Raw genomic sequence first — 12,739 nt, forward strand, 5'->3', positions numbered from 1 at the left:
CCTTGACAGTGAAGACCAAAGCTAAATGAATTGTTTTGATCTCTGCAAGAGTCTTGTCTTGTCTTGTCTTGAGAGCTCCTTTTAACAGCTTGACTTTTCCAGTGGCTCCACTTGACTGCTCGGCAGTTTTCCTGCTTCTAATGTGTTTTTTTTTTGTTTTGTTTTTTGTTTTTAAAGTTGCTGTTAGTTTTTTGTCTTCGGCTAGGTGCTCTTCAAATTCTTTCTTGGCCTGCTTAATTATAGTTTTACACCTGACTTGGCAGAGTTTATGCTGCTTTCTATTTTCATCACTAGGATCTGACTTCCAATTTCCAAAGGCGACCGCTAACTGCCTCTTTTACTTTGCTGTTCAACCATGGTGGCACTTTTTTGGTTATTACTGTTTTTTATTTGGGGTATATGGTTAGTTTAAGCCTCTATTATGGTGTTTTCAAATAGTCTCCATGCAGTTTGCAGGCATTTCACTCTTGTGACTGTTCCTTTTAATTTCCATTTAACTAGCTTCCTCATTTTTTTTGTGGTTCCTTTTTTGAAGATAAAATGCTACTGTGGTGGGTTTCTTTGGTATTTTTCCCCCCCGACAAGAAACGTTAAATTTAATTACCTTATGATCACTATCACTGAGTGGTTCACCTGTATTCACTTCTTGGACCAGATCCTGTGCCCCACCTAGAACTAAATCAAGAATTGCCTCTTCTCTTCTGGGTTCCAGGACTAGCTGTTCCAAGAAGCAGTCACTAATGGTGTCTAGAAAGTTTATCTCTGCATTCCTTCTTGAGGTGAGAGATACCCAGTCAATACGAGGATAGTTGAAATCCCCCATTATAGCTTTTTCTGCCTTTATAGCCTTTGTAGTCTCGCTAAGCTTTTCACAGTCACAGTAACCATCCTGGTCAGGAGGTTGGTAGTATATTCTTACTGCTCTACTTTGATTGTTTAAGCAAATTTCTATTCATAGAAATTCTATGGTACAATTTAATTCTCAAGATTTTTATTTTACTTGACTCTGATTTCCTTTGCATATGGTGCCACTCTCCCACCAGCAAGGTGTACTGTAATTCCTCTATTTTGTACCCTGATATTACCGCACTCTGATTTTTTTTTTCCCTCATTCCACCAAGTTTCCACAATGCTGCTTCTATCAATATCCTCATTTAATGCCAAGCACTCTAGTTCACCCATCTTAGTATTTAGGCTTCTGGCATTAGTTTATAAACCTTTATATCTTTTGGCAATATTGAGTTGCTTGCCGTCATGTTATATTTAAATGAGACTCTTTAACATTTGACTGTTCCTCACTAGCTCCTACCTGTATGCTACCAGCTTCTTTCCTATCCTGTTTTCTGACATAACAGTGAAAAGAACTTCAGCTATATTGATATCACTGGAAAAGCTAATGGATCATGGACATCTCACCATACACTTATTGGAAGTGGGGAGAAAGAAGCTTGCAGATTAATTTAGTCACTGTGAGGAAATATGATACTCTGTGCACCTCTATGGCAAATATAATGTTATTTATGAAATACTAGTAATATTTACAAAGAAAACATAATGGCCATACTGGGTCAGGCCAATGGTCCATCTAGCCTTGTATCCTGTCTCCGACAGTGCCCAGTACCAGAGTTTCAGGGGGAAGATACAGAATAGGGCAACTGGAATGATTTACCCCCTCTTCCCCTTCTGGCAGTCAGAGGTTTAGGGTTGCCCCAAGCATGGGGTTGCATCTCTGACCGTCTTGGCCAATAGACATTGATGGACTTGTCCTCTGTGAACATTTATAGGTTTTTTTTGAACCCAGTTATACTTTAAGCCATCAAAACTTCCCATGGCAATGAGAGAAATTATCCTGTTTTGAGTCACTGTACACTAAAATAAAGTATGATTTGTTTTCTATGGCCTTTTTTCATATTTGACTTCTTGAAGTCACTTTAGAGAAAGTGTTCTCAATTAAACCAATTTGTTTGAGCTGTAATTGCTGAAAAATTGATCTGGTATTCTGACATAATCTATTTGAATATCACTCTTTAGTTCCTTTTAACTATTCATTTATGGAATTTAGGAAATTCCTTTTTACTACTTGTAGGAATTTTAGAGTATTATCCTTGTTTAAATTCTATCTCATTGGAAATAAATGTGATTTATTCTTTTTGTACATAAGGCATGAGTTCTTAATCTGGGATTTGTGAACAAGTCCAGGGAAGTGGCAACCATCCTTTCATCTATGTCTAGATATGAGTGGGGAAAGTCCCTACATTTTTGTGTGTTATAATATGAGGTGGAAAAGTTTGAGAAACACTGATGTAAAGGATTCACTTTGTGTCATTGTCTTTGTATAAAGTCCTACCTAACATGTGAAATTGGAAGTATTCCAAAACTTTATAAATTATTGGAACCATACACTTGAAGATGCAGCTGGGAATGAGATTTTTTCTCCATTCTAGCCAATTTAACTAAAATGTAGCAATTTTCCTATTTTCATGATCTTTCACTGTCAACGTATTTCCTTACTCCTGGGTCAGCTTTGTTTTTTTCTGACTTCTAAATTGCAATTTTTGTTTCTTTGCTCTGGTCTCTATTCTAGAATTTATTGTACTGTGTAATAATGTCAGAAATAATTACCACTATATTGCTCCACATTTTCAGCCCTGTAAAAATATTTACTTTCCACTCCTGGGAGACGAGCAAGTATTATTCTTGAAGTAAAATGGGGAAACTGAATCAAAGAGGTTAATTGATATGTTCAACACCTCACAATGAGTCACTGGTAGAGCTAGATTTAGAATTCAAGAATTTTTGGCTTCCAGGTCCATGCTCTGTGAACTAGGCTGTGTCTTTGTAGAAGTTTTGAGGGATACCTAAATTGCAGTCACAATATTTGGAAAAACTTTAGACAAAGATTCAATAATCCTACTTCTCCTCTGTATATTCCAAAATCAGTTTGGTTTCCAGTTCTATGGAAGATGGCTATAGCAGATGTACTGCATTCTAAAATTTAGGCACATCTGACCACTTGTGCTAAGGGAATCAGAGTCTTGACTATAAGTGATGCTGAAGAGGGGTTATTGTAGTCTTGGCTGAGTCCACATGACCCGAAAATATGGAAGATGTTAATATTTAAAAATACTTCAAAAAAGTAGTGCGGGTGCAGATTAAACCCACTTTCCCTCAACATCCATGACCCCTGTTCTAAGGTTGACAACCTAAAGGGGAAAAGGTCTCTTCAATCTTAATTTTTGCTTCTTCAATAAATTAAATGAGATCTACAGTTAAATATGGTTTAAAAACAAATCAGAAGAGGACAGTTGCATATTCATATCTAGCCCTCTATTAATCGTTAGAATTTGCCAAGTTATGTTGTTTCATTCTTCCTGTATATTTTCCAGTCTCATTAAGACTTTTATCAACTTTGTTTGTATCTTTCAGCTACTACTCCGTGGTTTGAGTCTTATAGAGAGAGCTTTCTTCAGTCCATGCCTGCATCAGATCATGAATTCCTAAACCACTATGTAGCATGTATCCTTTGAGTCTTAAATATGGACTATGGCTCTCTAAAGTGAAATGAGGCATAAAGTTACAGCTGATTCTTCATTGCAGAAACCTAGTATATAAGGAATTTGGCGGGTTGGAATGTAACTTTAAAGCTATTGATATTGCCACTGTGCTTTTACTTCTGTATAAATTCCTCTTCCTCAGTCCCTCTAGCTCTAGCACATATAATTACACACACTTGCTAAAGGAAGAAAGTGCCTGCATTATGTAGGAGAGTTATAAATTATTACAGACCAAGAGCACTTATTTACAGTGTAACCAGGTAATCAAATCTGTTAGTCATAGTACAAAAGATGGGAAAGTCCTGTTCCACTCAGGTGGAAATGACTAGGTCAGATGCACTCTGCTCTTCTCACCCCACAGCTGAGGAAGGCGAGTGTTCTGAGGTTTCTATTGGGAAGTTATCCCTGAGCCCTGCTTCAGAGTTCTATTGTCATATAAAACTTTGGTAGGTATCTGAAGCCACAGTCCCTCCTCAAAAGTCCCTCACACTGGTAAGGGCAAGGAGTGTGTTTTGGGTAATTTTTGTTTTTTTTCCTGTTCCAGAGCTCCCTGCTGCCACAACAGTGAGTTTTGACTCTGCTACTCTATCCTGATCCAGCTTCTAGTTTTGAGTCTCTCCCCTCAAGTGAAAACTAGTACACTGTTGTGTTTTATAAACAGCAGCAGTGATATTGACCTGATTGTGTCCATATCACTGTTGCTTACAGGGTTCTGAACATCAGCAGTAAAAACTAGCAGTGCTGGCCATTTTTATTCTGTAGTGGGAAGACCATACTGCATAAGGTAACTTAACACTTGGAAGTTCTAACTGAACTACAGCAACTTTCTTTTCTAGTTTATTGTGAAGTTGATGGCTTTTGTCTAAGTTTTGTACTCTTCCTGGATTACACATTTTTTTTCATGTCCTTCAAATACTAACATACATATACAAGTAACCTAGTTAGTATAGCACTAAACTTTCCTCTTGACATACTGTTACAAATATCTAGTAATCCCTTTCCTTCCCCTAGCTATATGCTATTAAGTAAGATTGCCAATATATCTTCATTGAACTGAGATGCTACAAAAGTTTAGGGTATTACCCCACTGTCCAATTTGACTTGAGCTATTAAACAGATTTAATACTTCATGGGATAAACTCCAATATCTCTTTTTCATCTTAACTCCCATTCAAACCAAAAGTAAATAGGATGCACACTGAGGATTCTATGGTGATTTCTAATATCACTTTTAAAAAGTCTGGGGTTTTTTAAAAAGTCTGTACCTGTCCTAGCAAAGAGCTTTTAATTACTGTAGAAATTATTCTTTAGTATTTATCTGTGACAAAAGGCAAGAAGTTCAAAGCTAGAGAAGTGTTGCATGATTCTTTAAACATGCCACAAACAAAATCTTGTTTTTTCTCAAACGGCCCCACATAAACAGCATTAGTACTGATATTGTGTGCTATCTTTAACTTGGACTTTATGAAAACAACAAGATAAATCTGTTAGTCTTTAAGGTGCCACGGACTCCTTGTTGTTTTTGTGGATACAGACTAACAAGGCTACCCCCTGATATTGGACTTTATGGTTATTCTGTAGGCCTTTTTTAAACTTGAAAGTTCAGATATTCTGTTTGAACTTGCCAATTTAATGCTGGATCAATAATATTGGAAACTGAAGCAAATATTTTCAAAATTAAGAGTAGAAAGTTAAGCTCCTAAAATACAGCACTTCTGAAAATCAGACGATATGTTTAAGCACCTAAATTTAGTGTACTTTAAAAAAAAATAAATAGTTCAGGATTCCTTGGTATGTTTACTAAGACTAGCATTGGGACACTCTCGGACAGTCTTTCTTTTTTTTTTTTTTTTTTTTAAACTAAGCAAGCTTCCCTCTTCCTTTCTCATTCTTACCTCTAAGACAAATTATATATTTCTTTGGAATATAGTTCAGTTATTACTGTGTCATGCATAGGGACAAACATGTTCACCTTAATCGCTTGTTGTTGGCTTTACTAATGAACTGGTTCTTTCCCCAAAATACCAGTGATTAGGTTATTAATATAAATATGTAAAGAAAATAAGTGGCACCTGGATGCCATTACAAAAAAGTCATGAGTTCGACAAGTTTAAATTAAGCTTCTACCAGTTTCCCCCCCACTATTTATAATTATAGAATCATAGAACTGGAAGAGACCTTGAGAGGTCATCTAGGCCAGTTCCCTGCATTCATGGCATGACTAAGTATTCTCTAGTATTATAATGTACCATTGGTTCCGCTGACTTTTTTTTTAAAGTTATAAATATGCACTTGTTTAAATTGCTTGACCAAATTTCTGCTGGAAATACACTTTTGCAGCAATCAAAAATGGATAATTATATAGCCATTAATATAGATGTAACCTTAAATGTAGTGAAGCAAGCAGGCTATGATACCATGAATTGATGGTATTTGTGATAAGATCATATCCTTAATGTGAATTCAGGTATGCTTGTAGTTTCTTCTGGTGAACCTGAACCTGTGGAGCAATTTCTGAAGCTGTCACAAGAGCAGCATAGAATTCAGCACAGCAGTGAATATGCATATCCAAAATGGTTTATACCAAACACACTCAAATATTATGTATTGCTGCATGATGTAAGTGCAGGAGAGGAACAAAGGTGGGTTTTTTGTCTTTTACCTTGTGATTTTACTGGACATTCAGAAAAGCTTGTTTTGCTGAAATGCTGACTCTATAAATTAACGTGTGTGTGTGTGTGTGTGTGTGTGTGTGCGCGCACGCATGTACAAAAAATTCAGTTGCCTATTTTAATATAATTGACCAGTATAGAGACTGGTCCAGGCAGATTTACTTAGTTAATATTTTGTCTCAAACTTCTTTTTGAATGTGCATGTGGAATACACAAAGAACTAATTCCAGTTTTATGAAGTAGGCAATATCTAGTATCTTTAATTTCTTTCTAAAGTGAATTATCTTAAAATCATCTGCATCTTGAATTGCAACCTGTTAATTTTTTTTATTATTATTTTTGGAAAAAACAAATCCCCCCCCCCAATACTTGTTAGCATCTATGTTTGAGATGACCTTCAATTAAAGCAGCTTTAAAAATTAAAATCTCTGTAGATTGCTAGATTATACTGCAAATAGCTTGGGCATATTGGGCATCACAGACTCGAATACTACTTACTCTATTATATATTATTTCTAGCATGTTGAAGAAAGAAAAATGTCTAATTAGAACAGTGTCTCAAATTTAGAGTGATTAAAGGCTACAATGGTGCTAGGAAATAAGGAGACGTTACCATTGTTAGGGTGGTATGAGCCCATCTCTGTCCTCTTGTTTTGCAGCTATGCATCCCTAAATGCTTTAACATAAACAAATTGTTTCATGTGGTAATCCAGTGGGTTACTATAATACATTTGGTAGTTTTCGCCTAAATTTTTCCACAGGTCAATAGAAATGCCATCATTAGGACTACTGTTAATCCTATCAGTTTATCCCTTCCTTCATACTTTTTTCTCCTCTGCTTGTTTCCTTTTAGTCTGTTACTGTCATATCTCTTTCCTGTCTGATCTCTTCTCTAGCTTCTAACTTTTCTTCTTGTCTTCCTTTCTCCCACCCCCTTCTTAGTAGAGAATAAGCAGTTACTGCCAAATAGTAGCAATTACATCTAGTCAGTTTCCCTTTGCACACCTTCCGAGGTAAAGTGTTTCTGCACTGGCATTCTGTTATGTTGGCTGCTACTCTGTCTCTGTTGTGAACTGCTATACAAAGTGTGCCTGGGAAGGTAGCAGACACAGCTGTTGGGAAGCATTTTGTAGATGCTGATGTGAGATTTGCAAGCAATTTATGTGGCCGAAATACACTAGATAACTTGCAAACTACACTTCTGTTCTACAACTTTTGTCTGACAGAAAATCTGTGAACACTGTGTTTTTAAGAAAGTAATTCAAGTAATTCAATACTTCCAGTGTGAGTCAAACTGACTATATTTGAGATGTTCCGTTTCAGAGCTGACTCAGTATATGAAGAAATGAAGCAGAGATATGGAACTCAGGGTTGCTATTTACTTAAAATAAATTCTCGAGGATCTAACAGGGGAGCAGATGAACAAATACCAGATCCTTGGAGTCAGTATCTCCAGAAAAACAATATCCAAACCCAGGTATGTGTTCAAAAATGTTTGAAATCTACACTGTAATGACTATTGTAATCATGTTGGCTAACTTTGTTTCTACAATTTTTGTCATGGCTCTGTATTAGCAGTGCTATTCCTGTGGAATTGTGCCATGATTGATCATTCACCAGGGTATTCCCAAACACAATAGCATAAGATTGATTCCCTCCTCCCCCCAAAAAAACAAAAAACCAACAACCCACAACTATTTTTTTGTTTCTGAGGGCATTAGGTCAATCTTCATTTAGAGGACTTTTTCTTATGTACCACTTAAATTTATAAAATTGATTATTATAGTAGTAGAATCCTTGAGCACCCAGAGAAATAATCTCTACACTTTGTGAATTTCTCCAGTTATTCTTGCCCTCCAGCTCCAGGTAGTTAACAGCGTAAGCGCTTTACATATGCTTGCTTTCTCGAAGTTTACTGAGGCTAACTTTCTTCCCATCAGTTTAAGATTTTGAAAGTGTTGTAGGAAATGAGTGAACAAAAAGAGGCCAAGAGGAAACAAGTAAGTGCTGCTTTAGCGATGAGGTCTTGAAACCAGTCTGATAGGGTCTATCTGCCTTTGGTGTCAGGACGTTTAGTAGTGGTGCATGTCAGTCTCTGAAGTATTTAGCATCCTCTTTGTCACAGGTATGTTGAGAAGCAGACTTCTACAGCCAAAGAACCTCTGATGCAGAGGGGTCCCTGCACTGAAAACAGCTCCTCTCCTTTGCGGATGTGACTCACCTCTTTCCCTGATCTATATTCACTGATAGAAAGTCTTTGACGAAAGTGTATTGGGGAGTCCCTCCCCAATTCCTGCTAAATATATGGTGGCACCTGAAATTTAACGGACTTGTTGTCAAAGCCACTCTGCAACTGAAGGCTAAAGTTGTTCCTACTTTCTCTGCTCTATTTGATATAACATCTCTAAAATATCTGATGATTTTCTAATGAGCTAACTTGGAGAGGTCCAGCTGTCATGAATTTGGACCTTTTCTGAACCTCTCATCTGCCCCTGATTCTCTGACTTTTTGTTTCACACTTCCAGGCAATTTCTCAAAGCTTTAAGAGTTAGCTGTTGAGAAGCTAACTTGTAAGAGGAGCATCCATTTAAAATATGATTTGACACTGCTTCCTAAAATGTAATATCTGAATAATCAAATTGCTGTGGGAAGAAAGGACAGGAATTACTAATGATTTGCAAACAGCTTTTTAAAAACTGGCTGTACTAATGCTTTTTGTTTTTCCTGATAGGAATCTTATGATGATGGTCCATATACTGTAATTTCAAATAAGAATGCTGACCACTTAATATCTGATGGCTTAGATAATGACATCCAAGGTATTTTTGTAACTTTGATTTTTGTTCAAAATTGTAAAATGCAAAATGTTAATGGAGGCATGTAAATGTAAAGTAAAATGTCATTTATCTTGTCTCCGTATAATCTCCTTGGAGCAGGGATCATGTCTTAGTGTGTTTGTAAAGTGCATAAAACAGTGGGCCTTGATTCTGATTATGTCTTGGTACCTACTGTATTATAAACATTAAACAGTGTTTGCTGGATTCAACACTTTCTGCACAATTGTAGTTGGTATAACTAAATTTTAAGAGTTGATATTTGGTATTCCACAAGTGTATTCTAGGGGTGTGACGAACTTCTGGCAATCCACAAACTGAAATTGTAAATTTGGAACTCTTTCTTGGAAAGTTTATTGGTTGCAATGATGTTTAAATATAGAATAACACCTGGAAGATCATATTATGACAGGGCCTGACAAAATGGTGTCTATAAAGGACAATAGTTTAACTAATCTCTTAGAATTGTGTCAACAGTAGATTTCCAAAAGGCCTTCGTCAAGGTCTTGCACAATAGTCTGCTAAACAATTGAAGTTGTCACGGTGTGAGAGGCAAAGTATTGTCATGGATCAAAAACAGGCTGAGAAATGGAAAGCAAAGAGTAGGATTAATTGGCCATTTTTTTGTCATAGCAAGAGGTTAACAACAGGGTGCCTTAAGTTCTGTACTTGGTTCCATGTTTTAATACATTTATCATCTGGAAAGGGTCGTGAGTGATGAGGTACCAAATGTACAGATTAGAGTTATTTAGGTTAGTAAGGACAAGAGAGGACTCTGAGGAACTTCAAAGAAACCTGAGCAAACTGGGGGAATGGGCAATATGATAACAAATGAAATTAAGTGCCAGTAATGCAAACCAATTCACACTCACATGGTCTTAAATTTTAACTATAACCGCTCAAGAAAGGGACCTGGGTTTCACTGCAGACCTTTGCTTTGTGTGCAGCTGTGATCAGATAAAACAAACAAAATGTTAAGTTGTACAAGGAATGGGATGGTAAAGAATACGAAGAATATTATGCCTTTATATACATTGGTGGTATGGCCTCATCTGGACTACTGCATGCCTTACTAGTCACCCCATCTCAAAGAACATTGCAGATCTAGAGGGATGTCAGAAATGTGATGAATGACAAAGAGCACTGGAAAAAACTCTCATCAGAAGAGTGAAAAGTTTGGGATTGTTTACCTTAGAAAGGAGACAAATAAGAGGAGACATGAAATTATATACAATAACGCATAGTCTGGAAAAGATAGATTGAGAATTTCTGCTCTCCTTGTCTCATAACACAACAAGGGGGCATTCAGTGAAATTAAAAAGTGAGAAATTTAAAACCGATAAAATACTTTTTCATACAATATGAAATTAAACTGGAACACACTGTTTCAGGAAGTTGTAGAGCCCAAGAACAAGATTCAAATAAGGATTAGTCACTTACATGGAAATCAAGAATGTTCAGAATTATCAACAACAATTTGTGGAAGAGATAGAAAATGTCTAAAATCCTGATGCATGAGGTTTACTAAGTACTAGAAATTAAGATGGGACCTAATGTGATTGTGATGTGATGTTACTTTGCGTAGTCATAAAGTTTAAGACCAAAAGCGTTCTCCAGATCATCTCGTCACATTTCCTGTGTATCACAGGACACCAGTGCCACCTAGCATCGCCCAGTGTGAACCCAACAACCAAAATTAGACTGAACTGTTACAATTCACAGGAGACTAGAATAGGAGGGACCAAGGTCCATCAGTACCCAAGGCCCTCTCAACAGCAGGGAAATGATTGAGAGATACCCAGATCAGTGGTTCTCTACCGATGGGCCGCTTGCGTGGCCCAGCTATGTGCTAAAAAAATTGAAAGATTCCCGCTTATTGCCTCACTCCTGGGTCCCTGCAGGGGCCAGGCCAGGGCTGGCTGAGGGGGAGATGGTGCCACAGAGTCCTGCTGGAGCACTCCCTGCCAGCAGGAAAGGCAAAGCAGCCCCCTGTGGTAGGGGAGGAGCTCAGGCAGCAGTCAGCCAGCAGCCTACTGCTTCCTCCCTCCCCGCTCTGCAGGGATGCCCTTAGAGTGCCGCTGCCAGGGGCAGTGCTGCCTCCTTGCTTCTGGGTGTCCATGCCTGGAGAAATTGCAGGGGGAATTCACAATTACCTTGCGGTGATTAACAGCCCAGAACAATCCTGACTATTGTACAGTAACTGATTGATTGATCTTCCCCCCACCTCCTCTCCCAAGTAATATACATCCTGGGCACTGGTATTACATACTGTGTGAATGTGGCCACACAGCACCATAGGTGTTGGAGCTAAAGGTGCTGGGGGTATGGCAGCACCCCCTGGATTGAAGTGGTTTCCATCCTGTACAGGGTTTACAGTTTGGTTCAATGGCTCTCAGCACCCCCACTGTACAAATTGTTCCAGGACCCCTGCATAACACCTACAGAGACGCATATGCGGCCTGCAATGGTGAATAGGTTGAGAACCACTGATCCAGATAATCCTGGCAAGTGACCTGCACCCACAAGCTGCAGAGAAAGCCAAAACTCCCCAAGGTCGCTGCCAATCTGAGCTGGGGTAAAATTCCTTCCTGACCCTGTATACATCAGTCAGCTAAACCCTGACTATGTGAACAAGAACCAGCCAGCCAAGCACCTGAGAGAGAGAGAGAATGCTCAATGCCACCTCAGAGCCCAGGCCCTCCCTGGCCAGTGTCCTGTCTCCACCATAGCCATCCCTGAGCCTTTCTGACCCCTGCAGGTGGCTGGCTGAAAGCCTGAAGCATGAGCTTGGGGAACATAAAACCTAAACTGGAAGTGAGCCCCAGGGCTCCTGAGCCCTGCTCCCTGTCATACAATCACATTCTTAATCACACATCTGCCTATTGTGGGTTTCTTCCATCTTCTTTTGAAACATCCGATGTCGTTCACTGTTGAAGACAGGATATTGGAGTAGATTAAACCTTCAGGTTGATCCAGTAGAGCAATTCCTATCTCAGCTTCTAAATGTTAAATTAATTTTCTGTAGTTCAGAATATTTTTTGAGTATTGTTGCTATCAGTGCATGTGCTTGAGGTATGTGTTGTGCTACAGTCTGGAACCTTCTGGCAAGCGCTGATCATTGAGGGGCTATCTAGACTCCTCCAATCATGGAGCATTCCTGGTGAGATTATATATAGAGGCATGTCCCCCATGAACCCTCTTTCATCCATTAACCATGTAACACACTGGAATTTCTCCAGTATGTCAGCTTGTTGGCAGTTTCCTTTTTTTAGAGCAGGCTTCTTGTAAATAGCTGGATTAGAGTAGAAGTTAACAAAACTAAACAAACAACCTTGTTCCAATGGAAGGTGCTGGAAGTGGACTTTTATTTTGTTTTGAGTATCATAGACTATCAGGGTTGGAAGGGACTTCAGGAGGTCATCTAGACCAACCCCCTGCTCAAAGCAGGACCAATCCCCAACTAAATCATCCCAGCCATGGCTTTGTCAAGATTCCACCGCCTCCCTAGGTAACGCATTCCAGTGTTTCACCACCCTCCTAGTGAAATAGTGTTTCCCAATGTCCAACCTAAACCTCCCCCAATGCAACTTGAGACCATTACTCCTTGTTCTGTCATCTGCTTCTACTGAGAACAGTCTAGATCCATCCTCTTTGGAACCCAGTTCAGGTAGTTGAAAGC

At 38.6% G+C, this 12,739-nt stretch overlaps 1 protein-coding gene across 13 annotated transcripts in view; it reads left to right on the forward strand.

Moving 5' to 3' along the window:
- TRAPPC8 (trafficking protein particle complex subunit 8) overlaps nt 1-12,739 on the forward strand; it is a 114,932-nt gene that overhangs the window by 17,483 nt on the left and 84,710 nt on the right. For all 13 annotated transcript variants that reach the window (XM_074944438.1, XM_074944437.1, XM_074944442.1 and 10 more), the window contains 4 exons: nt 3,427-3,516; nt 6,022-6,196; nt 7,550-7,703; nt 8,958-9,045. In XM_074944438.1, coding sequence (XP_074800539.1) covers nt 3,427-3,516; nt 6,022-6,196; nt 7,550-7,703; nt 8,958-9,045 — 507 coding nt within the window. The remainder of the gene's footprint in view (nt 1-3,426; nt 3,517-6,021; nt 6,197-7,549; nt 7,704-8,957; nt 9,046-12,739) is intronic.

This window comes from Natator depressus, chromosome 2, assembly GCF_965152275.1.
Source record: "Natator depressus isolate rNatDep1 chromosome 2, rNatDep2.hap1, whole genome shotgun sequence".
NCBI lineage: Eukaryota > Metazoa > Chordata > Testudines > Cheloniidae > Natator > Natator depressus.